Genomic DNA, 26,918 nt, shown 5'->3' with positions numbered 1-26,918 from the left:
CTTATTTTCCAATTTAAACAATTAGTTAACTCACCGAGACCTGTATTATTGTTTACAAAAATGCAATATATGCAAATTACTGTGCTAAATAAGAAAATCCATTTCAAATATCTTCTAGACTCAAAAAGAACACACACATTACATATTTTTATCATTTTATTAGGAATAATTCCAAATGGGTTATGAAGAAAACTTACTGAGTTTGATAAGTTTTTCAAAAACTCTTAATGAAGATGTGTTCACCGATAAACAATAAACATCAGCAGAACTATCATATACTGGGCAAAGAGTCAGGCTGATACCAAAAAGCAACATGCAACATAAAAAAGATACAATATAAAGGAAGACAATCTGCTGGGTATTAAAAATCATCTCAATATGAACTCTTTGCAACCAGCACTGAACTAATTAGCTATCAAATCCAAACCACACTAAGGTAAGCTTGGCTGATGAAAGCCAGGTTCAATAAGGGGGGAAAAATAGAAGTTCCTCAGTGCAAGAGATCTGAATAGTGTTTTGGAGCATTTCCCTGGCTGGTACAAGCAGTATTAGAAAAACTTTTTGGCAAGGGAGAAAAATAAATACAAATGGAATGCTACATTTTTTTAAATCAGCAGACCGCCCCAGGAATGATAAAGGTATCAGTAAAGTAGCAAGGGGAAAACTTTAAAACATTATTTCGTGTGGGCTCAAAAAACATTCAAAACGGATTTATTTAAAGGTGTCACAATAGCTATGTCCAGGCATTTAGGCTTAAGGGAATTAAAATTAAAAGAGGACACTTTTTTCCCAAGTTAAGGAGAATTTCTTTAAAACCAAGCATATTGCTAAATAGCAATATTACACTTGGTAAACGATAATTGGCAACAAAATAAGTTTTAACGCTGTAATATTCTGCCCAAACCAGTCCCAGATACTGTTTAATAACCAAGATGCAAACTAATTTTGTTGTAACAAGCCTAGACCAATTCTATCAAATGTGTCCTTGGTTAGATCCAGTTTCATTTAACGTTTTGAAAGCTCGTTTGACAGCCAGTCAAGTCCCTCATACAGACCAGTTCCTTGTGTAGCACAAGTGGCTTGAACATACCACTGTAAAGAAAGAACAAGAAAATACTTGATTAACAGAACACTATATATAACCAGTCTTTAAAATTTCTTAATCAGAACATTAAGTATTTCCGCCCAACTGTGCAAGCACAATATTTAGTCAGCAGTTACCATACATGTACAGGAAAAGGGAAACAAAAAACTAATATATAAAACTATAGAAATAAAGAAGTAAATACAGAGGGCGCCTGGGTGGCTCAGTGGGTTAAAGCCTCCCCTTCGGCTCAGGTCATGATCCCAGGGTCCTGGGATCGAGCCCCACATCAGGCTCTCTACTTGGTGGGGAGCCTGCTTCCCCCTCTCTCTGTCTCTGCCTACCTCTCTGCCTACTTGTGATTTCTGTCAGATAAATAAATTAAAAAAAAAAAAAAAGGAAGTAAATACAGTTTACATCTCACCATGACTTTTGTATTTAATAATCTCAGTAACTATATAGAACTATATATACAGAACTACAGTGTTCTCATACACACTTCTCACAAAACTCCTGTCTCAATTAAAGCTATTCATTAGATTTTATCAACAATCCACTCCTTAATCTGAAAAGAACGTTCATAGGAAGATTAGTAACTACTTAAGGGGACCCATCAGGTCCTTCTGACCCTCTTTTGATTCCCATAAAACTACATTCGGAGTATAGGAGGCAAAATTTTAAAAAAGAATAGGCACTGTTGATACTGGAGGCAAGCTTTTCAAATAATTTCACTATCTTCAGTCTTTGCATTCCAAAAAGTTTCACTTTTTGGTGGTAACAGAAAGTGTATGAAATGCCATGAAATGTTAACAAAGAGCAAGGAAAAGATCTAGAAAACAATTTAATTTCCTTTAAGCAATAGTTTATTTTTATTACTTTTCTTTACTGAACCATTTTATTCTGCCTTACAATAAAGACCTTACTTTACTATCACAAGGGCAATGCAAGTATACCATTCTGGCAATAATTATTTGAATAACAAACACCCCAGTAACCTAGAAGGCTGGTAAAAGGTACAAATTCTTATCTTCACAGCCCTGAAAACTGGTACCATTTACAGTTTATCTTGTTTAAATCAGCCTGGTACATCTCAAACAGCCTATACAGATACTCCCACAGCACAATATCTGCCTTGTTGACAACTTAGTGAAAAACCACTGTAAAGCACAAGTCACATTAAAGTTTGTGATATCATATTTACATATAAAACAGTAGATTGTATTTTGCCGGTATTTAAATCACTGATCTAAAACAAGCTACTGGAGAACAAGTATAGTATTTTTTTTATTATTTTCTTAAAAGATTTCATGTTATTTATTTGACAGAGAGAGATCACAAGTAGGCAGAGAGGCAGGCAGAGAGAGAAGAGAAAGCAGGCTCCCTGCTCAGCAGAGAGCCCAATGTGGGGCTCCATCCCAGGGTCCCATGACTTGAGCCAAACTGAAGGCAGAGGTTTTAACCCACTGAGCCACCTAGGAGTGCCATGATGTTTTTTTAATTTTAAATTCAAAACTTGTTTAATGTCATAACTATAGTTCACAAGCTTTGGATGTTAAAAGGCAAACAGTATAAAACAAGATTATCTAAAATACGGCTTTACTATGCAGCAATCAAAAGAAATGAAATCTTGGGGCACGGGTGGCTCAGTGGGTTAAAGCATCTGCCTTCAACTCAGGTCATGATCTCAGGGTCCTGGGATCGAGCCCCAAATCGGGCTCTCTACTCGGCAGGGAGCCTGCTTCCTCCTCCCTCTCTGCCTGCCTCTCTGCCTACTTGTGATCTCTGTCAAATAAATAAATAAATAAAATCTTAAAAAAAAAAAAAAAGAAAAGAAATGAAATCTTGCCTTTTGCAGCGACATGAATGGAACTAGAGGATATTATGCTGGGCAAAATAAGTCAATTGTGAAATAAGTTGATCAGAGAAAGACAATTATCATATGATCTCCCTGATATGAAGAATCTGAGAACCAACGCGGGGGGGTTGGGGGTACAGAAGGAAAAAATGAAACAAGATGGGATCAGGAGGGAGACAAACCATAAGAGACTCTTAAATCTCACAAAACAAACTGAGGGTTGCTGGGGAGAAGTGGGTAGGGTTATGGACACTGGGGAGGGTATGTGCTCATGTTGAGTGCTGTGAAGTGTGTAAACCTGGCGATTCACAAACCTGTACCCCTGGGGCTAATAATACATTATATGTTAATAAAAAATTTAAAATACGGCTGCAAAAATATTGCAGTTTTAGTAAGAAAACCAAATTACAAAATACTTGCTGCAGAGCTCTTTGAAAGATATAAAATTAAAACAAATAATATCAATAATCTTTAGATGGGGTGCCTGGGTGTCTCAGTGGGCTAAGCTTCTGCCTTTGGCTTAGGTCATGGTCTCAGGGTCCTGGGATCAAGCCCCGTGTGAGGCTCTCAGCTCAGGGGGGAGTCTGCTTCCCCCTCTCTCTCTGCCTGCCTCTCTGCCTACTTGTGATCTGTCAAATAAATAAATAAAATCTTTAAAAAAGAAATTACATCTTTATTGATACTAAATGTTTTAAAGATAAAGTTAACAAAAATCCAATGAAATAAAGGTATTTAAACATTTGGCTCCTTAAAAGATAAATATTAAAAGTTTAAAAATGGAGGGGCCCCTGGGTGGCCCAGTCAGTTAAGTGACCGAATCCTGATTTTGGCTGAGGTCATGATCTCAGGGTCATGAGATGTAGGCCCATGTTGGGCTCTGCACTGGCCGTGGAGCCTCTCTCTCTCTCTCTACTCCTCTCTTGGCGAGGGCGGGGAGTGGGGGTCAAGGGAGATATTAACATAGTTTAAAAACTGAACACACATTTTTTTTTTATAATTTTTTTTAAAGATTTTATTTATTTATTTGACAGAGAGAAATCAGAAGTAGATGGAGAGGCAGACAGAGAGAGAGAAGAGAGGGAAGCAGGCTCCCTGCCGAGCAGAGAGCCCGATGCGGTACTCGATCCCAGGACCCTGAGATCATGACCTGAGCCGAAGGCAGCGGCTTAACCCACTGAGCCACCCAGGCGCCCCTTGAACACACATTTATAAAAAAGTCTGGAAGGGCTCATGTTTGTGGTGTATTACTGCTTTTGTTTTTTAAATGGTATGTTTATTATCTGTCCAAAAGCGACAATTGCTTAATATGTATTGAAGTGAATACTTTCTTAAACATTTACATTAATTCTAAGTCAGGAGATTAACATGAACCTCCAAATACTTACTGTTCTGTTACGAAGAGACTGAAGACCTAATTTATCTGTCATTTCACTGATGGCCATAGCATTTGGCAAATCCTGTTTGTTCGCAAAAAGCAGCAACACTGCATCTCGCAACTCATCTTCCTGAAGCTGAAAATAAAAGCTAAGATGTTAACAACTAACAATCTGAACTCAATCACTGTGACAAAGTAGGTAAAACACTGTCTTCCTGTATATACCACTTATTCAACCTTGAACACATTATTAAACATCAACCTAATTTCACAACATAAAGTTCAGGCACACTTAAATCTCATATCCTTCAATTTTTAAAACCCAAGAAAAACTCATATGCCTTCAAGTAAAGCAAAACTATTTTTCAAGCCAATCATCCTGCACTCCATTAAAGTACATCATTCATTTGAGCTTTCATGATCACCCATTAATATTAATGTCAGGACTGGTAAGGACAAGAAACACATATGGAAATAAATATTTACAGCAGCATCTTATGGTACTCAGTAGTAGAGGACTCTTTTTGGACTTTTATTCCCTTCCAGCCAGCAGGGCTAGACAACAGGAGGACAACAGTACAATGGCTAGGCATTAGCAGTATCATGAAAAAAATTCAAGAATAATGTAAGAGTATAATAATAAATAATACAGGAGTAAACAGTAAGTAATAGAATAATAAAAGTAAATACAAGAGTAGACACTGGTAGGAATGAGTACTGACACATGCCACACCACGGATGAGTGCTGAAAACTAATGCTAAGTGAAAAGTAACAAAAAATTTTTAAAAACCACATATTACATGATTCTATTTATATGAATGCCTAGAATAGGCATATGCATATAAAGTAAATGAGTGGTCATAAGCGCTGGGGGTTTGGGGTACACTGAAGGAAGAAATGGAGAATACTAATAGTTCTAGGGAATTTCTTTATGGTCAATAAAAATGTTATAAAATCAGACTGTGGTTAATGTTTGCAAATTCTGTATACTAAAAACCAATAACTTACATATTTTAAATGAGTGACGTTTATGGTATATGAATTATACCTCCATAAAGCTGTTTACAAAAAGAGTAGAAGGCGTGATATTTAACTCCTTGGACAAACTACCATGACTTAGTTATACATACACTGGCACAAACTGCAATACTGTCTTAAAAGCAACGAATGAGAATTAAGATTTCATTTCAGTAAATATTTTACAGTTATCCAAGTTTGAAACCATGACAAAGTACATCTCCAACAATTTTTACAATATAAATACAGCTGACCCTTGAACAACATGGGTATGAACTGTGTGGGTCAACTTCATACATGGTTGTTTTGCTGCACATTACTGTAAATGCATTTTCTCTTCCTTGTAATTTTCCTAATAACATTTTTTCCTTAGTTTACTTCATTAAAGAATACAATATAAAACACACATACCATTCAAAATTAAGTGTTAATCAAGTGTTATTGGTAAGGGCAAGCGTAAGCTATTAGTTTTTCTGTGTGAGATAAATCTAAAGTGATATATATTTTTGTAAAATACAACTGACAGTTGAAATAAAATCAAGGATGTGGATATCGTTTTCCAACTTTTCTAGTATTTTAGTTGACTCACAAATGCATAGAAGTATTCCAGATGAGAGGTGGGACTGCCAGGAATGCTGCAGAAAAATGTCCACATTCAGTGGAAAGCTGGATTAAATGTCTTTTGGAACCCTTCCAAGACTAAGATTTTCAGATTCTTTTCGAGTATGCCAGTCACTTTAATTATCATATTTAAAACAACAGATTCCATGTTGAAGTGTCAAGTCACAAAAAAACTTGAGTATTAGAATAGTTCCAAAGATACTAAAAAGAATTTTACTTGAAATCTTTTATTTAAATGACAAAGCAAAGACCAAAACAAAAAATGTCAAAACAGAATTCTTACTAGATCACAGTGAGATTCTTGTCAAGCTGGAGAACAGCTTCCTTAAACGCAAAATCCTCTGCCCAATTGCCTTTACTCCCTAAAATGATGTTCTGGAACACATACTGAATAACTTTAGGAAATCTGTATCTCCATCTGCAGGTTTTATGGTATGGTCTTTATCTCATCGGAATTTTCCATATTGTCCAAATTCATCTTTCTGTTTGCTCTTTTCAGTCTGTATTCCTAAAACCTTGTCTAAACATTTGTTCTAAAACATTTCTAAAGCTTGTCTTAATTGTAATTTCTTCTTTCCAACATCAGTTTTTCCTCCAAATTCCAAGATCCCTGGTGTGATTTCATTATTAATTTAGCTTTAATACATGTTTCATGTTATCCATGAGCACACTTGGGGTTAATTTTCTCCAGGTTTTTTTAAGTGCAGCTCAAAGTTGCATCCTATCTAATACAAGCCTTTTTCATTTCAAAAGCAATTTTTAACTCTTCAGGTTCCCTTTCCAGGTCTTCAATTTTAGCTTCAATTTGCTTATCTTGCACGATTTGTTCTAAAGCTTTTTCTTCATTTGCATCAACCACTGATTTATAGTCCAGGAGTTATTATTTTCCCTGTGCTCTCAGCCTGAGCAGCAGGGTGAAGTGGTCCTTGGGATGCACACCTGGACACCAGACCTGTGCTGGCCCACCCTCCCCACCTCCCACTCCAGAGTCAGAGGGCTTGGCAGCTGCTTACTTCTTGGGTTGCAGCCAATTCTGATTGGTGAGAAGAAAAGCCACCTAGGACAGAAAGGCATGGCCTCAGGAGGCAATATGCCCACCACTAAACTGTGGCCAGCAAAAGCAGTGAAGTTTTTCAGGACTCAAAAGTTATACATGGATTTTCAACTGTACACATGGTGGGCGGGGGCCATGAGCCGGCACTCCTAACCCCCAGGCTGTTCAAGGGTCAACTGTACATGAAAACAATCTGATACCTGGCAAAGCTAAAATACCATCATCAACCAAAATGCTACTACCATAGGTGGAATTCTTTATCATGGCTGCTACTATGAAATATTTCAGAGTATATATTATATAGGTACAGAATAGAGAAAACTGAACCCAGTGACCTTGGGAACAGATATCTAAACCAAAATTCCTAGATCACAAAAGTTCCAAACCAATAGATTTTTTATCTATTAAATAAAGCACTGGACTGGGCGCCTGGGTGGCTCAGTGGGTTAAGCCGCTGCCTTCGGCTCAGGTCATGATCTCAGGGTCCTGGGATCGAGTCCCGCATCGGGCTCCCTGCTGAGCAGAGAGCCCGCTTCCCTCTCTCTCTCTCTCTGCCTGCCTCTCCATCTACTTGTGATTTCTCTCTGTCAAATAAATAAAATATTAAAAAAAAATAAAAAAATAAAGCACTGGACTAATGGAGACATCCTCAACCAGATACCTATCAACCCCTGGAGCATGGTAAAAACAAGCTGAGCCCTCTTCCCACCTTAATGAAGTAGCTACTCTTCTGTCTGTTTAAAAAGCTCTAGAGTTTTTATGCGCATTCTTAAGAATCTGTGAAGACTGTTCCTCAAGGTTCTTTCTAGCCCTGAAACAATTCATTTCTGTAATCTAATCACACTAAGATGTACCAACCACTAACACCACCATTGTCACCCTGAAAAACACATCTTGGAAATAACAAATTTAAAAAACTTTCTTACCATTTTCTGCAGCTCTTCAGCTCCTTCCTGAATTCTTTCACGATCATTACTATCTACCACAAAAATAAGACCCTGGGGAAAAATTGTTTTTATAAATAAATTGCAACAGTTAATCTTAAATTAACTAAATATTTACAGACAAAAGAACCATACTGAATTAAACATCAAGAAGCCAATGTCTCATTATTAAAAGAACAACAAAAAAGAACAGGGCCCTAAGTACTAAAAATAGATTTGAGCACTATTTGTGATTTTGACTTATGTTATTTAAAAAAAAAAAAAAAAACGTAGAGGTGCTTGGGTGGCTCAATCAGTTGAGGATCTGATTCTTGATTTTGGCTCAGGTCAGGATCTCAGGGTTGTGGGATCAAGCCTTGCATGTGGCGCTACGCTCAGCACAAAGTCTGCTGGCAATTCTTTTCCTTTGTCTCCCTCTTGCTCCTCTCCCACTCACATGCACATGCTCTAAAAAAATCTTAAAAACTTACTCTTAACCAACCGATCACTTTTCTCAACTACACTATGAATAAATTTTATCCCACTTCCCTTTCATGTTAAGTGCGGATTATAAGTAACAGAATGGTTCATTATGCGGGAACAAAAGGAAAAAGAACTAACGAAAGATCAGAGTGCCTAGGTGGCTCCGTAAGTTAAGCCTCTGACTTTGGCTCACTTCACGATCTCAGGGTCCTGGGATCAAGCCCCGCATCGGGCTCTCTGCCTAATTGTGATCTCTTTCCCTCTGTCAAATAAATGAATCTTTAAAAAAAAAAAAAAAAAAACAACCACGAAAGATGCTAAAGATGCATGAATCTAATGACTTAATTAGCATATTCAGTAAAAGGCATGCACAAAGTGTTTCTTAAAAAAAGAGGGAGAAGGGGCACACAAAATGGTTTTTGTAGGCTTACTTATGGAAAAGTCGGCTCTGCTCCACAATATTATTGACTTGATCAAATGAGAAATTCTTTTCTATTTATTTTTTAAGTAAATTCTAGGCCCACTGTGGGGCTTTAACTCACGACCCTGAGATCAAGAGTCACACTCCACAGACTGAGTCAGTGAGGTGCCCCCCAATATGAAATTCTTAACAAAAAGAAAAGTAGTGGGGCGCCTGGGTGGCTCAGTGGGTTAAAGCCTTTGCTTTCGGCTCAGGTCATGATCCCAGGGTCCTGGGATCGAGCCCCACATCGGGCTCTCTGCTTAGCGGGGAGCCTGCTTCCTCCTCTCTCTCTGCCTGCCTCTCTGCCTACTTGTGATCTCTGTCAAATAAATAAAGAAAATCTTAAAAAAAAAAAGTAGTAACCACTCCTACAGATATTCACAACTAGAGAGAGATTACCTTAATAGCTTTCTTAAAATCTACTCCTATTAATACTAAAGTGATTACTTTAAATTTTTTTAAGATTTTATTTATTTATTTGACAGAGATCACAAGTAGGCAGAGGCAGGCAGAAAGAGAGAGGAGGAAGCAGGCTCCGGGCAGAGCAGAGAGCCCGATGTGGGGCTTGATCCCAGGACCCTGGGATCATGACCTAAGCCGAAGGCAGAGGCTTTAACCCACTGAGCCACCCAGGCGCCCCTAAAGTGATTACTTTAAATATTCTCTCCACAACCCTGACCACTGAAGTGTTTTTTGATCATTTGTCACTTAATCACAAACTGTCTTATGCTTATTTATATAAATAACTAGATTAAATCCACCAAGAGCATAAAATCCATTTAGGACAAAGAGCTACTTAATTCTGTATTTATACCTCAGTACCATTACAGTTCTGAGCTTGCCAGGGTACCTAATATTTATTCTAGGCTATGGTCATTAAAATGACGATGTCCTTTGGTCTACCAAATTTCAAACCCATTTCCTTTGTCTTTGCTGGAAACCATCATTTTAAACATCCTAATCTCTGAAAATACTTTTGGTGCTATGAGAGCCAGTACGGCATAATGGAAAGATATCCAAATTCAAATCTCAAGACTACTTATTACATAAATGACCTAATCCTGGAACATGCCTGCTCTTCTATAAAAATAAAACCACACCAGCCAACTTTATCAGCCTGTTAAACATAATCATACAGATATAGAAGAATCTAGTATTGCACTTGGCTTATCACAGGCATTTAGTAAATGTTGCCTCCCACTTTCCCTCCTAATTCCAAAAGCTACTGCTTTTTAAAGTCTATTCCTCTAGAAGAGGCAATGCCTCCAAAAGGCATCTAATTTTATTTGGACTACTAACTATCCATTTTTATTCTGTTTTAAAATGTAGTTAATGCTATCAGTTCCAAAGTAACAGTATTGAGAGAAAAAGTATTTCAGTAATAAATTCAAAGTCATTCACCTCCTGGGACAACCTAGAATCAAGAGTGTAGAAAAACTAGGATTCTAAAGTAAGTTCGGCTACAAATAAAAGACTACTTAAAAGACCAAGTACTTACTAATTTAGAAAAGCAAAATAATTGGAATTATCTAATGAGGGAAGAGGAATTTATTACAATAAACAGTGTGTCCTGGCTCTAGGAACATGATTAAACAGTATTCATTTCTTTTTAATTTTATAGCTAACAGAAATGATCAGGAATGTTAGAAAAGCTGGTGTAAGAGCTTAGCTGAGATTACATCAGGTAACACATAAAACTTTCCCTGTAGACATGAGTTCTCTAGGAATAAGTACTTGGGACTTTTGATTATAAGATGATCCAAAGAGGCCAGGAATGGATCTAATGTCAAGAACTCAAAAGTAGGGACGCCTGGGTGGCTCAGTTGGTTAAGCAGCTGCCTTCGGCTCAGGTCATGATCCCAGCGTCCTGGGATCGAGTCCCACATCGGGCTCCTTGCTCAGCAGGGAGCCTGCTTCTCCCTCTGCCTCTGCCTGCCATTCTGTCTGCCTGTGCTTGCTCTCTCCCCCTCTCTCTCTCTGATAAATAAAAAAAAAAAAAAAAAAAAAAAAAAAAAAAAAAAAAACTCAAAGTAAATGGGGCAACTGGGTGGCTCAGTCAATTAAGTTGGACAACACTTAATTTTGGCTCAGATCATAGTCGCAGGGTTGGGAGATGAAGCCTTATGCTGGGCTCCATGGTGGGCATGGAGCTTACTCAAGATTCTCTCTCTCCAGCTCTCTCTTTACCCCTCCCCAATACATGCATCAGCGCACTCTCTCTCACTCACCTCTAAAAAGCAAAACAAAACAAAAACTCAAAAGTATATTACAAAGCATTCTAAACAAATGCAGGATAAGATCAGGCTTACTCTTGGTCAACAATTACAAATTGAGGATTAGCAAAGTTTTACACTGTTCCTAACTCTACTTCAAAAACACTCTCTAGGGGCGCCTGGGTGGCTCAGTGGGTTAAAGCCTCTGCCTTTGTCTCAGGTCATGATCTCAGGGTCCTGGGATGGAGCCCCGCATCAGGCTCTCTGCTTGGCAGGGAGCCTGCTTCCTCCTCTCTCTCTGCCTGCCTCTCTGCCTACTTGTGATCTCGGTCTGTCAAATAAATAAATAAAATATTAAAAAAAAAAAAAAAACACTGTCTAAATGAAATGACGATTACTTACTTTATAATAATCTAAAATAATCTAAAAATCTACCAGAAAGAAACATCAATAAAACAATATTGGCCATACCCTAATAATTGAAGTTGGCTAATGGATACGTGGACGTTTATATGCTAGTCTCTCTACTTTTGTGTACCTTTGACAATTTCCATAATGAAATTTTTTGAAGCATGTGACTTGCATCAAAATAGCTTTTCCAGGGGCGCCTGGGTGGCTCAGTGGTTTAAGCCTCTGTCTTCGGCTCTGGTCATGATCTCAGGGTCCTGGGATCAAGCCCCACAATGGGCTCTCTGCTCAGCGCAGAGCCCACCCCCCCCCTGTCTCTCTGCCTACTTGTGATCTCTGTCAAATAAATAAAATCTTTAAAAAAAAAAAAGCTTTTCCAGGTGCCTGGGTGGCTCAGACATTAAGCATCTGCCTTCAGTTCGGGCCATGATCCCAGGGTCCTGGCACTGAGCCCCACATCAGGCTCCCTGCTCTGTGGGAGGCCTGCTTCTCCCTCTCCCACCCCCCCTGCTAGTGTTCCCTCTCTCACTTTGTCTTTCTTTGTCAAATAAATAAATAAAATCTTTTAAAAAACAGATTTTCTAATCACACCTAATGAACAGAAATATTCTAATTTTTAAATAAAAAAGCATGCCATTTATTTAACAGGACACACTACTTAAACCTGGTAACCAGTTCCAGCCAGCTCACCTAGGGTATTCACTGCCACCTGGTGGCAATATACCTCACTTGCATACTGTTTTAAGAGTTGGAAGAACAAGAATGACTTCTGCGAATCTTAAACTTATGAAGTGCTTGTAACATCACACATTACTTAAAAACTGTATCATCAACTCCAATAGTAAACAAATACTGATGAGAAACCTCTCCCTGTTTACTACTCCTGGTAGTAAACACAACTGAGTTGGAAAGTGGTTAAAGAGAAATCTAGAATAAGAACCACCTCTCCAGTCCTATTAAGTCCTTCAAGCTTCAGCTGGTTCCTACATAAGAATTAGACTAGAGTAGTGAGTGGTTCTCAAGAGGGCCCAATTTTATCCCCAGAGCATAATTTGAATATATGGAGGTGTTTTTGGTTACTGCAACTGGGTTGGTTGGGGTCTGCTACTGGCACCCAGTGAATAGAGGCCCGGGACGCTGCTAAACATTCCACAGTGCAGAGAACCTCCCCTTCACCCCAAAAATGAACAGTTAACTCAGCCTGAAATGTCAACAATGCTGCTACTGAAATACCTTATACCAGAGCCTTGCTCTTCAAAGTAAGGTCCTAAACCAGCAGGACCACCACCCAAGAACCTGCTAGAAATGCAGAATCTCAGGCCTTACTCAGTCTGACCTTACTAAATTAATCTGTATTTAATATCCAAGTGATTCATATGCACATCAAAGTTGGAGATGCATTACTGATACCTAGTTTAAATCCCCCGAGATTCTAATTCAATTGGTATGGAGTTAATGATCAGCACTTTGGCTTTTTTTTTTTTTTAAAGCTCCCCGGTGATTCTAATGTGCAGCCAAATTTGAGAACTCCTGCTCACAGACTACTAGTATTTCTTCCCAATGCCACTATTATATATACTACATGATAATATAAAAATACCATACAAATCAATTAAATGGATCTACATAAATATGTATTTTTAAAGATTCATTTATTTATTTTAGAAAGAGAAAGAAAGAGTTAAATAAGCAGGAGGGGCAGGAGAATTAGAATCTCAAGCTGGTTCCACACTGAGTGCAGAGCCCAACGTGAAGGCTCTATTTCACAACCCTGAGATCGCAACTTGAGCTGAAACCAAGAGTCAGATGCATAACCGACTACACCACAAGGCACTCCAATATATTTTTTTCTTAGTCTATTTTAATAAGGTAAACACTTAACTGGGCTAAATGAAGGGCTATTAATTGCTTTTTATTCATTAAAAATTAAAATGACAAGAAAGTTACACAGAACGTTCTTTCTAGACTAAGAACAAAACAAACAGAACTACTGAGGAGACACCTGGTTCAATCTTGAGAACCACCCCCACCTAATCTTCCAAATTATTGTTATGATGGCTATGTAACTCTTCCCCCTGGGTAATTTAGCCTTCAAAGGCATGAGTGAGAGTGTTCACTGAAGAATATGTAAGTGGTGATTAAGAAACCAACTCATATAAGAATGCCAACACCCAGCTAAATAGTAGTTATCAAAAGAAACTTTACAGCATAAAACATATAAAGAAAAGTTATACAAACTGTACAACATTCCTTACCTGGGTGTTTTGGAAGTAATGCCTCCAGAGAGGCCTAATTTTATCTTGACCACCAACATCCCATACTGTGAAACAAATGTTCTTATATTCTACCGTTTCCACATTAAAACCTACAAAGAAATAAAGACAGTTGTGCAAAATGTGATTAGGAAAATAAAACCCCTTACTATGGAATTCTCTCAGAATTGCTTTTCAAAAATCTACTAGATAATCAATAAACTGAAAAAACCTAAGCCAGTTATAATGATATATGAGATAGTACACTTGTCCAAACCGATAGAAAGCATACCAAGTGTGAACCCTAAGGTAAACTATGGACTTTGGGTGATTATGTCAATGCAGTTATCAATTGTAACAAATTGGTGAGGACGCTGATAAAGGGGAGAAGCTGTATTTACACTGAGGTAAGTTTACGAGCAATCTCTGTACCTTCCTCTCAATTTTACTGTGAACATAAAGCTCTCCAAAATAATAAAGCCTTAAAAATTGTTTCAAAATTAAACCATCTTCTATTTCTTTTACAATATAGTATTATAATTAAAGTCATCTGTAAACTTTCTTACCAATGGTAGGAATGGTGGTGACTATCTCCCCTAACTTCAGTTTATACAGAATGGTCGTCTTGCCAGCAGCATCCAATCCAACTAGAAAAAGACATTAAAGATTTTAAATCTAGACCAAAAGAACACACACTATGAATTAATTTTACAACAAATTTCTAGTTTGAAAGCAAAAGTCAACTGCTCAAGGCCCAAATGAGTTAGAAATTACTTCGTTTCTGAATCCCAAGACAACACTTGCTGCAGAAAGCCTTTCCATTTTTCTTTCTAGACCTAGAGAGCCAGCATGTAGTAGTGAAAAGGAGAGAAGTATCTGACTGACTCAGGCTCTGGTCTCTAGATTTGCTTTGCCACAAAGCAGTCAAGTGTCTTTAAACCAGTCACTGTAGGAAACTGAGACCAGAGGAATTAGCTGTAAAACAAGGAGACTGAATCATCTAACCTAAGATCTTTTCCAACTCAAGTCCTTATTAATTCTATGAACTACTATCATTTTTAAAAACCCATTACAAACTGAATCAGAGAACACATAAAAACAAGTGAACAAAAATTACCAAAAAATGTTGACTGTGCACTAGTATCCTTAAATGATAATAAAAGAAGATCAGGCCAGGGCGCCTGGGTGGCTCAGTGGGCTAAAGCCTCTGCCTTTGGCTCAGGTCATGATCTCAGGGTCCTGGGATCGAGCCCCACATCGGGCTCTCTGCTCAGCAGGGAGCCTGCTTCCTCCTCTGCCTGCCTCTCTGCCTACTTGTGATCTCTGTCTGTCAAATAAATAAAATCTTAAAAAAAAAAGAAGAAGAAGAAGATGAGGCCAATTTTACCCACATCTAAATTCATTCCTACATTAAATGCACAGAAATGAGAACAAAAGACTGGTTAATTTAGGTTATAAAAAAATGGCCCTATAGTCATCTCCAATGTAATGAACGTCTAAATTCTTAAAAAACAATTCCTTTGAGGCAGATATAGTAGGGAAGAATGTGCTTGTTTCTGAAGGAAAAAAAAATCCATCCTGGATTAAGAGGGTATACCTCTTCATTACAGTGATAGTGATGAGCAAATTAAATACTCATTTTTTAAGTATGAATCTCTCAAAATCTATCTCAAAATCACGTTCTATATTGTCAAACCCTTTTAAATGAAGGTCAGTATCTAATAACATCACTGAATGTATCATTGTTCCAAGGACATCACACATATGGCCATCTAGATTTATGCTATCAGATTTTGAAATGAATTCAACTTCATTCATGATTTAAGCAAAGATGCTTTTTAAATATTTAAATCAAAGCATTACTTGGCACATGAAGCAAACGCTGTTAAGTTAAAAAAACACACACACAGAAATCACCCCCCCCTTACCTACTTTACCTTACTGCGAAAGTAAGTTTAACTTTTATCAGTTCAATTGAGAACTAAAGGCTATAGACAATTTCATACCCCTTCCACCCATATAACCTTTTCTGCACTGTACCCTACAAAGGTCGCTTTAAGATTTCTCTGTACACTGAGGCAATTTATGTCTTTGTATCCTGTTTCTTTTAATCAAACTGTCTTCCCTACTCCTTCATACTGAGATATTCAGGTTTATTCTTTCCAAAACACTATAATACTTACTAGACAGAGTGAGCAACTAAGCCCTCACTCATGGGCACAAGAAAAACCAACTGGCACCAGGAGGTGCTTTGTTTTTTGAGTACAGGACAATATAAATAAAAAAATCAGAAAATCTAGCTCTAAAATACACCCAAAGAAACAAAAGTTAACTACCTTAAGTCTGATATCTTCAGTAAAAATACAGAAAACGATGGGGAGAACAATATGATCATTTCATTGTTTGAAAACCTGTTTCTGTGATATAACAGAGCACTGGATGTTATGAGCAACTGACAAATTACTGAACTCTCCCTCTGAAACTAATAATATACTATATGTTAATTAATTGTATTTAAGTATTAATTTTAATTTTTAAAAAGATTTTATTTATTTGACAGAGAGAACAGGAAAGCAGAAGCAGAGGAAGTGGCAGAAGGAGATGGAGAGGGAGAAGCAGGCTCCTGGCTGAGCAGGGAGCCCAACGTGGTGCTGGATCCCAGGACCCTGGGGTTATGACCTGAGCTGAAGGCAAATACTTAACCCAATGAGCCACCAAGGTGCCCCGAATTAAAATTAAAAAAAAAAAAAAAAAAAAAAGCAGTAGCTGTCTCTTGAGAGAATAAGTCCTTTGCAGGTGATTTTGATCAAATTTTAAAATAAAGCAAAATTCACCATTAAGTAACCAAGGTAAAAGGGATGCCTGGCTGGCTCAGTCAGTTAAGAGTCTATCTGACTCTTGATTTTGGCGAGGGTCATAATTCCAGGGTCTTGCGATTGAGCTGAGTTGGTCTCTGTGTTGGATGTGGAGCCTGCTTAAGGGTCTCTCTCTGGGGTACCTGAGTGGTGCAGCTGGTTAAGGAGCTGACTCCTGGTTTCAGCTCAGGTTATGATCTCAGGGCCCTGAGATCAAGCCCTGAATCCAGCTCCGCGCTTAGCATGGAGTCCTTGATTCTCTCCCTCAGTTCCTCCCCACTGCATGCACGCGCGCGCACACACACACATACTCTCTCTCACAAATGAATCTTAAAAAAAAAAAAAAAAAGATTCTTGATGGTGCCTGGGGGGCTTAGTCAGTTAAGCATCCGCCTTCAGCTCAGGTTCTGATCCCAGGGTCCTAGAATCAAGCCCTGCATCCAGCTCCCTGCTCAGTGGGGAGTCTGCTGCTCTCCCTCTGCCCCTCACCCCACTCATGCTTGATCTCTCTCAAATAAATAAAATCTGGAAAAAAAAAAAAAAAAAGATGCTCTGGGCGCCTGGGTGGCTCAGTGGGTTAAAGCCTCTGTCTTCAGCTCGGGTCATGATGCCAGGGTTCTGGGATAGAGCCCCACATCAGGCTCTCTGCTCAGTGGGGAGCCTGCTTCCCCACCTCTCTCTCTCTCTCTGCCTGCCTCTCCGTCTACTTGCGATCCCTGTCAAATAAAATATTTTTTTAAAAAAAGATTCTCTCCCTTTCTGCACCCCGCGCCTGCTTGCACTATCTCAAAAACAAACAAAAAAAATCAATAAAAAAATAAGTCAAAATAGGATTAAGCCCAAGTCAGAAGTGAAACTAAGATGTTCATCAGAAAAACACCAGGAGGTGCTTTCTTTTTTGAGTACAGGACAATATAAATAAAAAAATCAGAAAATCAAGCTCTAAAATACACCCAAAGAAACAAAAGTTAACTTTTTGTTAATTTTTGTTAAAAAATCTTTTTTTGAAGATTTAATTTATTTATTTTATGGACAGAGAGCAAGGAACACAAGCAGGGGGAGCAACAGAGGGAGAGGAAGAAGCAGGCTCCCCACTCAGCAAGGAGCCCTATGTGAGTGAGACTCAATCCCAGGACCCTGTGATCATGACCTGAGCCAAAGGCAGACTCTACCAACTGAGCCACCCATACAATTTACGTTTTGAGAACTATAGCAAATGCTAATTCTCATTGAAGTCCAACTAAACCCCATACCATCACTAAAACAATTTAAATGTAAAAATACTGACACAGAACAAAGAAACCCAAGACAAATATGATGATATATTTTAAGTTATAGAAAAGCACAGAGGGAACCCAATTTTTAACCAAACTGTTAACACCTGCTTGTGTGCATAACTAATATTCTACTTCTAAGTTAGAATTTTCTTCACACAAACATGTGTTACTTTCATTAAAAAAAAAAAAAAATTCCAATATAACACATTTCCTTTATGAATATGTTGGCCTGGTTACATTTCCTGGTGTATCTATTAGGAAGATGACTGCTTAAGAACCTTGAATATATTTTATACAATTATTTTTAATGAAAAAGGGGGGGAAGTGTTTACAAAATAATGCAACCGTAAGGCTTTTTAAGGAAGTTATTTTAAAAAATAAAAACTGTAAGATAACAGCTAAATAGCTCACAGCTACATATAAGATTCTAAAATTATGAAGGTATCTTTTGAGTTTCACAAAAAAGTGTCATATAAATGCAAACCACAAGTTTTTTTTAAAAAAGGAATTTCTAGGGGCACCTAGGTGGCTCAGTCATTAAGGGTCTGCTTAGGCTCAGGTCATGATCCCAGGGTCCTGGGATTGAGCCCTCACTGGGCTCCCTGTTCAGCGGGGAGCCTGCTTCCTCCTCTCCCAACTCCCCCTGCTTCTATTCCCTCTTTCACTGTCTCTCTCTGTGTGTCAAATAAGTAAATAAAATCTAAGAAGAAAAAAAAATTCTGGGCGCCTGGGTGGCTCAGTGGGTTAAGCCGCTGCCTTCAGCTCAGGTCATGATCTCAGGGTCCTGGGATCGAGTCCCGTGTCGGGCTCTCTGCTCAGTGGGGAGCCTGCTTCCCTTTCTCTCTCTCTGCCTGTCTCTCCGACTACTTGTGATTTCTCTCTGTCAAATAAATAAATAAAAATCTTTAAAAAAAAAAAAAGAAAGAAAGAAAAAAAAAATTCTGTGAGATTAAAGATGCACAAATGAACGCATACCATCCTTAAAACTTATCATATAGAATTCTTTACTCAAAAACATGTTGGTCTAACAATTTTGTGCTACTTCAGTCATTTCTTAAGTACATACTTCCTTAATGTTGCAATATTTGGCAATGAGTTTTCTCCACAAAATGAAACTATAACCAATTCTCACCTAGCCAAGATAAGACTAATCTGTACATTCCAGCAATGCTCTCCCCTCCCGTCCACCCCCATAAACAAGTCACTGTATTGAAAGATATACTGGAATTACTTGTTCTTCTTAACTGGACCTGTACTTTGACCAAAATATTAACAGCAATAAAACTACCCCAAAACTCTTAGCCAATCATTAAAAAGTATGTCTACTAAAGTGTGGCACAAAGAAATATTTATATTTTAAGTTAAAGACACTAGATTCCATGATCTCAAATTGAGAAAAAAAAAATGCAGAAAGGAGACTGGGATGAAAAAGTATTCTCAGATGGATAAAATTTCACACAGAGTATTTTTCTTTCTCATGGTTTCCTTTATCTTTCAATTTTCCACCAGGAAGCTTAAAATACAACTTCGTAATTACTTAAAAATAATTTAAATTGAGTGCTTATTGTGTTCCAAGCATAACACTAAGTGACTCCATACATTTTTGTAACATAAACCTTACAATTACCCTCCATTTTTTCAAATGCAGCATCTGAGGTTCAGAAATGTCCCCAGAGTCACAGAAGTAGAAGAGGATGCAAAACCCCAGGTCTTATGGAAAAATTAGATCCCTCACACTCACCTGAAGCAAATATAAAATGGTGTAGCTGCTCTGGAAAAGTTTTGTTAATTCCTTAAAGTGTTAAATATAGTTAACACAGAACCCAACAATTCTACTCCTAAGTATTTATTTACCCAAGACAATTAAAATTACATGCCCATACAAAAACTTGTTTCCAAATGTTCACAGCAGCATTACTTATAACAGTCAAAAGAGTGGAAACAATCAGATTTCCACCAAATGTGAATGCATAAACAAAATGTGGTATATCCATAGAAAGGAGTTACTTTTCAGCCTTAAAAAGGATATAATATGATATAATATGAACCTTTAAAACATTATGCTACAGTGAAAGAAGCTAGGCACTAAAGGACACATTGTATGATTACATTATGTGAACTATCCTGAACAGACAAACCCACAGAAACTAAAAGTAGATGAGTGGTTACAGAAGAACTAGGGAAGAAAGGGAGCAGTAACCACCAATGGGTACAGAGTTTCTTTCAGGGCTGATGAAAATGTTCTAGAATTAAGACAGTGGTGATAGTGGGGGCACCTGGGTGACTCAGTTGGTTAAGCCTTCAACTCCTGATTTCAGCTCAGGTCATGAACTCACAGTGGTGGACTGAGCCCCTACTGGGCTCTTTGCTGGGCATGGAGCCTGCTTAAGATCTCTCTCCCTCTGCACACGCATGCACGCACACTCTTCTTCGCTCTTTTTAAAAAAAGAAAAGACAGTGGCAATGATGACACAAGTTTGTGAATATAGCAAAACCACTAAACTATATACTTTAAAGGGATAAATTTTATGTTATATGAATTATATCTCAATTTTTTTAAATTAAAAACAAAAACCAAAAAACCCCTAAATCTATACCAGAGCTCTCAAATGGTATTTATTTGCCTTTAGGTTTTTCTGGTGGACACACTGTATCTTAGTATTTTATCTAATTCTTCAGAAGTCTGACCATCAAATCTAAAAGTAAGGCTACCAGATGTACAGAAAAGTAATTATAAGCTTAGGTTTTACTTCTACCCAATAGATCAGAAATATCTGCACTTGGAGCAATGCGTTAATTAGCAGCAAATTACCAAAGTCTGAGAGCCATTTGCAATAATGCCAGAGGGTAGAACTAAAAATGTACTTTTATCAACTTCTAGTGGCATCAAACTAAAGATTTTTGCCTTTTCTATTGTTTCTTTGTATAACATAACTAATCAGAAGGGCTTTTTTTTTTAAAAGGCTGGCAATTATGTTTTCAACTAATGACCTGAGAAAATGCTCATAATAAGCTAAGTCAAAAAGAAAGAACATAAATTTCCTCTTAAAAGCCTGACAATAGGGGCGCCTGAGTGGCTCAGGGGGTTAAAGCCTCTGCCTTCGGCGCAGGTCATGATCTCAGGGTCCTGGAATCGAGCCCCGCAATGGGCTCTCTGCTCAGCAGGGAGCCTGCGTCCCTCTCACTCTCTCTCTCTGCCTGCCTCTCTGCCTACTTGTGATCTCTGTGTATCAAATAAATAAATATGGGGCGCCTGGGTGGCTCAGTGGGTTAAAGCCTCTGCTTTCGGCTCGGGTCATGGTCTCAGGGTCCTGGGATCGAGCCCCGCATGGGGCTCTCTGCTCAGCGGGGAGCCTGCTTCCTCCTCTCTCTCTCTCTGCCTGCCTCTCTGCCTACTTGTGATCTGTCTGTCAAATAAATAAATAAAATCTTTAAAAAAAAATAAATAAATAAATAAATAAATAAATAAAATCTTAAAAACAAAAAAAAGCCTGACAATAACTATAATAAATGTTAACAATAGTATAATGGTGGAATTAGTTATTCCTTCCCATATTTTTAAAATTTCTTAAAAAGGAACATCTTGTTTTTAGAAGGGGAGTATTTTTTAGATTTTAAAAATTAAAAATAACGGAGGGCGCCTGGGTGGCTCAGTGGGTTAAGCTGCTGCCTTCGGCTCAGGTCATGATCTCAGGGTCCTGGGATCGAGTCTCGCATCGGCCTCTCTGCTCAGCATGGAGCCTGCTTCTCTCTCTCTCTCTCTGCCTACCTCTCCATCTACTTGTGATCTCTGTCTGTCAAATAAATAAAAATCTTAAAAAAAAAAAAAAATTAAAAATCACGGGCGCCTGGGTGGCTCAGTGGGTTAAGCTGCTGCTTTCGCCCCAGGTCAGGATCTCAGAGTCCCGCCCTGGGCTCTCTGCCCCGCAGGGAGCCTGCTTCCTCCTCTCTCTCCCTCTCTGCCTACTTGTGATCTCTCTCTCTCTGTCAAATAAATAAATATTTTTAAAAGATTTAAAAATCACATAATAAATGTATTTACAAAATGTGCCAGGGAGTGGCTCAGTTGGTTAAGCGACTGCCTTCAGCTCAGGTCATGATCCTGGAGTTCCAGGATCAAGTCCACATGGGGCACCCTGCTTGGCAGGGAGTCTGCTTCTCCCTCTGACACTCCCCCCTTCTCACGCTCGCTCGCACGCGCGCTCCCTCGCTCACTCACTCACTCTCTCTCCTCCCTCTCTCTCATTCTCTCTCTCTCAAATAAATAAAATCTTTTATAAATATATATATATATAGGGGCGCCTGGGTGGCTCAGTGGGTTAAAGCCTCTGCTTTCGGCTCAGGTCATGATCCCAGAGTCCTGGGATCGAGCCCCACATCGGGCTCTCTGCTCCGCAGGGAGCCTGCTTCCTCCTCTCTCTCTGCCTCTCTGCCGACTTGTGATCTCTATCAAATAAATAAAGATCTTTAAAAATATATATATACATATATTGGGGCGCCTGGGTGGCTCAGTGGGTTAAGCCGCTGCCTTCAGCTCGGGTCATGATCTCAGAGTCCTGGGATCGAGCCCTGCATCAGGCTCCCTGCTCAGTGTAGAGCTTACTTCTCTCTCCCCCTTCGCACTCTCTTGCTCTCTCTCTCTCAAATAAATAAAATCCTTTAAAAAAAAAAAACATGCTAGGGAAAAGGCATGAAATCCCACTCTATAGCTTGAAGACTCACTTACAATATTAGTAATATTTTTCAAATTGGCAAATAGAGGAACCTCTCCGGTCCCCACAAAACCGCAGTCACATATAAGACAATACAGAATTACACTGTTATTAGCAATCCTTTAAAAAGCAACATTTTCTCAGCTTTTCAATGGGAAAAAAAACTTACAAGTTCAAAGAGCTTAGTATTAATAATTCCTCTACAGAACACATTAGTGTTTTCCAACATAAACAAAACTTGGGGAGCCATTTCCCAAAATTACACAGATCAAGACACTGGAGATCAGTCTAAAAATAAGGTAATGCAGGGCTACATGAAATATCTAAAATGGGAAACTGTTCATCTTTGAATTTAAGCTCAATAATATCATTCAATAATATCATTCACCTGAGTGATTTCTCAAAAAAACCTAAACAGACAATTTCCGTTCATCTATACTTTAAGCAACATTACATTTAAAACACTGCATTGGTTTTTAATTAGTTAACTACAAGCTGTAACTTCAAACACCTTTTAAAATTATTTGAACTTCTGGGAGAACAAGTGTAGGAATAAAATGTTAACTTCACAGTACTTTGGCAAACTAGATTCATGTGCTAACTGCTATCTTTCAGTAACACTTAAAAAGGATAAAGACTGGAGACACCTGGGTGACTCAGTGAGTTAAACCTCTGCCTTCGGCTCAGGTCGAATTCTCAGGGTGCTGAGATCGAGCCCCACAAAGGGATCTCTGCTTAACCGGGAGCCTGCTTCTCTCTCTCTCTCTCTCTCTCTCTGCCTGCCTCTCTACCTGCTTGTGATCTCTGTCAAATAAATAAATAATATCTTTAAAAAAAAAAAAAAGGGATAAAGTCTGAAAAAGTCACTGACTCAAGAAGGTATGAATTTTATGTAAGCCTAATAAAGAAAAAGTGCACTTATCTGTCAGAGAACATTAATATGAGAAAAGCAATCATTAACTCAATTCTAAACTTGAACACAAGCAGAGAGAGACCTTGAGAGTGATTATTTATGCATTCACTTCACAAAGTTGGACAAACAAAAAATCAATTATCAAACTTCCATTTCACCTCTTTCCCTACCCATGCAATATCCTCCCCTAAGGTTATGCTTCATTTGATGAGTAAACTTGACTTTATAACTTTAGTGTTTTTAATCAAGGAAACCTAATCACCCCAAAATTAAAGAGCAAAACAAGAATAGGAAACCAGAGTAATAAGATATTTAATATAAAAAAAAGTAATTCCAAATCATGACTTCTATCTCTTGCATAAACACACAAAATTAAATGCTTTTCCATTTTCTTTCAACCGTTATTTTTTGGGGATAAGGGGAGAAATGCTCCCCTAATACAGTAAATTCAGTAAAGTGCTTATAGCATAACTCTACCTTTCTTCTCCCTCTGAAACTTTAAGCCATCACCAAAGACTTATAGTACAAAACACAGCAATTCATTTACAATAAATATTAAGTAAAAAGACATACATAGTACATTTCCAGGAACACAACTAGTTCCTGGAAACCAGGTACTAGTTAATTTCTTTAAGGAACAGCCTGGAAATTCATTTATCACAGTCCAAAGTCCTCCCAATGACTTCAGATCCTTTTCAGACTGTCAACTTTCAGCCACCTTAAGAACTTAATATGCTTGCCCTCCTTTAAAAATTGTCTCTATAAATGAAATCTAAAAAAGTTTTAAAGAGAAAAAATTTTGATTTATCTTTATGAAAAAATTAACTATTCCATGAATTGTAAAGAAGACAGAAATAACAGAAAGGAACTAAATGTGTAATCTTCATACACCTCGAATTACTACTGAATCTAGCTTTGGAAAACTTTCAAAGAACTAAAGTAGAACTAGAACTAGAAAACTAGAAAATACAACTTTTCCTCCCCACTCCACAAAAACAAGCTTCTGAATAACCAAATTTCAACATTTAAATTAGAGGAGCTCCTTTTCGCATTACTGAGGTCCACAGAGCTTAGCTGTGATGTAGAGACGACTCACAGTAATATGGGGGAGGGACTGCTTTACATCACCCAAGTGACAAGCCCCTTCTCCCTCAGCTGAAAAACCAACCAAACAAACAAAAAACTGGCGTAGAAAAGTAGCTTTTAAAAGCTTATTTTCCACAAGAATCTTTTTTAAAACCCTTTGTAATTATTACTGAACAAGGCTATCCTAAAATTAAGGGTCCCGAAGTTCAGTTACTAGGAATTTCTTATCGGCTTAAAAAATTAAAAGTCTTTTTGTTAAACCTTAACCAGCTAGATAAAAATCAGTTTGAAAACCAAAGACAGTAAACCAAACGTACTTAGTTTTTTGAGAGTGGCCAAAAAGTGACTGAAGATTGAAACTCAGTTTTCAGGAACAGTAATAAGGAAAAGAACACGAAGTGGAATCCAGCGCAAAGTAAGTTGGGAGAAGTGAGCGCTGAGGACTCCGGACTCTTCTGCAACCGAGGGTGCTCCCTTGCCACCGCTCTGGGCCTGGTCACTTCCTGCCTCGGGCGGCTCCGGGCTCCCGGCGACCGCTCGCTCCACGTACCACTGGAGTGTGCAGAGTGTGTACACGGAGCAGAAAGGGGGAGGAGGAAGGCTGGAGTAGTTCTGCCTGCGTCCTGACCGCTGCCCACACCGGAGAAGCAGGAGCCAGACCGCACTCTCAGAATGGGCCCCGCCAGTGTCTTCCGGGCTCAGCGAGATCAGAAGAGTTCGCTTCCCCCACATCTCCGCCCAATCCTGTCTGATTTCAGTAACATCAAGGAGAGAAAGCCAAAGCCAGAGGAAGAAACCTTGTCCCGCGGCCCTGCCCGGCTTCTTAGACAGATCTGGGGCGACCGTCCACCTTTCGCCCCATTGTTCCCCCTTAAGAATTCCTCCTGACCCCGAGCCGCCGCCCCTCCCCCCACCACAGCGGGCGGGGGGGGGGGGGAAAACAGGCCCCGAGGCCGCCCCAAGCACTGAGACCCCGCCTGCCCTCAAGCCGTCGGGCCGTCACTCACCCATCAAAATGCGCATCTGCTTCTTGCCGAAGAGGCGGGAGAAAAGGGAGGAGATAGTGAGGCCCATGGCAGTAGTGGCACTTGCGATGGGCAGGAGCAGAAGGGGGTTTGGGGCGTCCCCGGGCCTTCTCCTTTCACGCTCCCAACAAACTGAGCGAAGGAAGAGGAGCTGAGGGAGAAAGAGGGCGGCAGAGACGGCTCGCTAGCCGGCGTGTCGGGCGAAGCTCCAGAACGCGAACTAACGGGGCGAGGACCTGCTCGACGACTGGCGCGGCAGCTCCGGGTCTGGCGTTTTAGGCTTCTGCTATGCCACGTCACGCGGTAGCAGCGGCGACTCCAGCAGCTGCCCGGCCCCTCCAACGCGGACAGAATCGCGTCACCGCGGCCCCAACCCCCTGCGCTTCCGGTGCTGGCCGAACCACTGCGCCTGCGCACGAAAGGGATAGGCCAGTTCCGCCGACGTGATCCTCCGGCCGCCGTCTCCTCCCGGACGTGGACCAGCGCGGCGAAGTCAACTGGCACATGCGTACTGAGAGACGGTCGAAGTCCCACAATGCTTCGATGGGTCACGTCCAATCAGATTATAGGCGAAACGCTTCCGTCCGGATAAATACATCCAGGAGGTTGTAGTCCTTACTTCCGGAAAGGCGCTCTATGCATTGTGGGTTAGGAAGTGAAGCCCGGTTCCTCCTGCCCTTTGAGCGTCCTGCTCTTAAATGCTATGCGCGCTGGGGATTCCCCGGTCCACTACGGTACACGTTTCCTGCGCGGCAGCAAACACTTGGCCTAGTGGAGAGGTGAAGATGGGCCTTGCTTTCCCAGGAGATAAGTGGTTAAAAGTTGTGCTGACATAGAGGCTGTGGCCTAGGCGCGTTGAGCCGTCCATTCCGGGTCATACTGAATATCCCTAATCCTGTGTCAAAACAAGAGAGCTCCGATTTAATGTTCATGGACTAGTGCAGCTTTTTAAGAGAAGCCGAGGAAGGATCGCGTTTCTTTTATCATTTCTCTCCCTGAAGCATGGAAAACTTAATTCCTTATGTTAAGAAAGTGGAAAGCCTCTTTCTAAAAATTTTTATCATCTTAATGTTTTTCTGATTACAAAATGAGGTATACGTCTTGTAAAAAAAAATTTTTTTAAGCACATTCCCCGTAATTTCCTCCATATCCCCATATTTCCTTTATACCGTTGGTGCAGTTCAAGGTTAGTAGCTTGCCCTACCTATACCCCTACCTTAGTTAAGTCATTATCACCCAGCCTTAAGATCTAATTAAAAATTTTAACTGACTTGGGAAATACTTTCTTGATCTCTCTAGAT

The 26,918-nt window shown here is 39.4% G+C and overlaps 1 protein-coding gene across 1 annotated transcript; it reads right to left on the bottom strand.

Annotated features, from left to right (window-relative positions):
• Positions 1–143: 143 nt before the first annotated feature.
• On the bottom strand, positions 144–26,017 carry ARF4 (ADP ribosylation factor 4). The gene is made up of 6 exons (XM_004738239.3): positions 25,600–26,017; positions 14,316–14,396; positions 13,753–13,862; positions 7,934–8,005; positions 4,325–4,450; positions 144–1,092 (listed from the first exon to the last, which is right to left on the bottom strand). Exons 1-6 carry the CDS (start codon positions 25,664–25,666, stop codon positions 1,006–1,008), a joined length of 543 nt encoding a protein of 180 aa, XP_004738296.1. The 5' UTR covers positions 25,667–26,017; the 3' UTR covers positions 144–1,005.
• Positions 26,018–26,918: the final 901 nt, after the last annotated feature.

The sequence above is a fragment of the Mustela putorius genome, unplaced genomic scaffold (genome assembly GCF_011764305.1).
Source record: "Mustela putorius furo isolate JIRA1106 unplaced genomic scaffold, ASM1176430v1.1 tig00000095_pilon_pilon_pilon, whole genome shotgun sequence".
Taxonomy (NCBI): Eukaryota; Metazoa; Chordata; class Mammalia; order Carnivora; family Mustelidae; genus Mustela; species Mustela putorius.
This window is presented reverse-complemented; position numbering and strand designations above follow the sequence as displayed.

What these genes read in the sequence shown, in the direction of transcription:
- ARF4 (XM_004738239.3), bottom strand. Translation starts at nt 25,666, where the DNA reads ATGGGCCTCACTATCTCCTCCCTTTTCTCCCGCCTCTTCGGCAAGAAG. An exon ending in GCAGATGCGCATTTTGATGG is followed by an intron (nt 14,397 to 25,599) that starts GTGAGTGACGGC and finishes GTCTTTTTCTAG; the next exon opens with TTGGATTGGATGCTGCTGGC. An exon ending in ATTACTTCCAAAACACCCAG is followed by an intron (nt 8,006 to 13,752) that starts GTAAGGAATGTT and finishes ATTTTTCCCCAG; the next exon opens with GGTCTTATTTTTGTGGTAGA.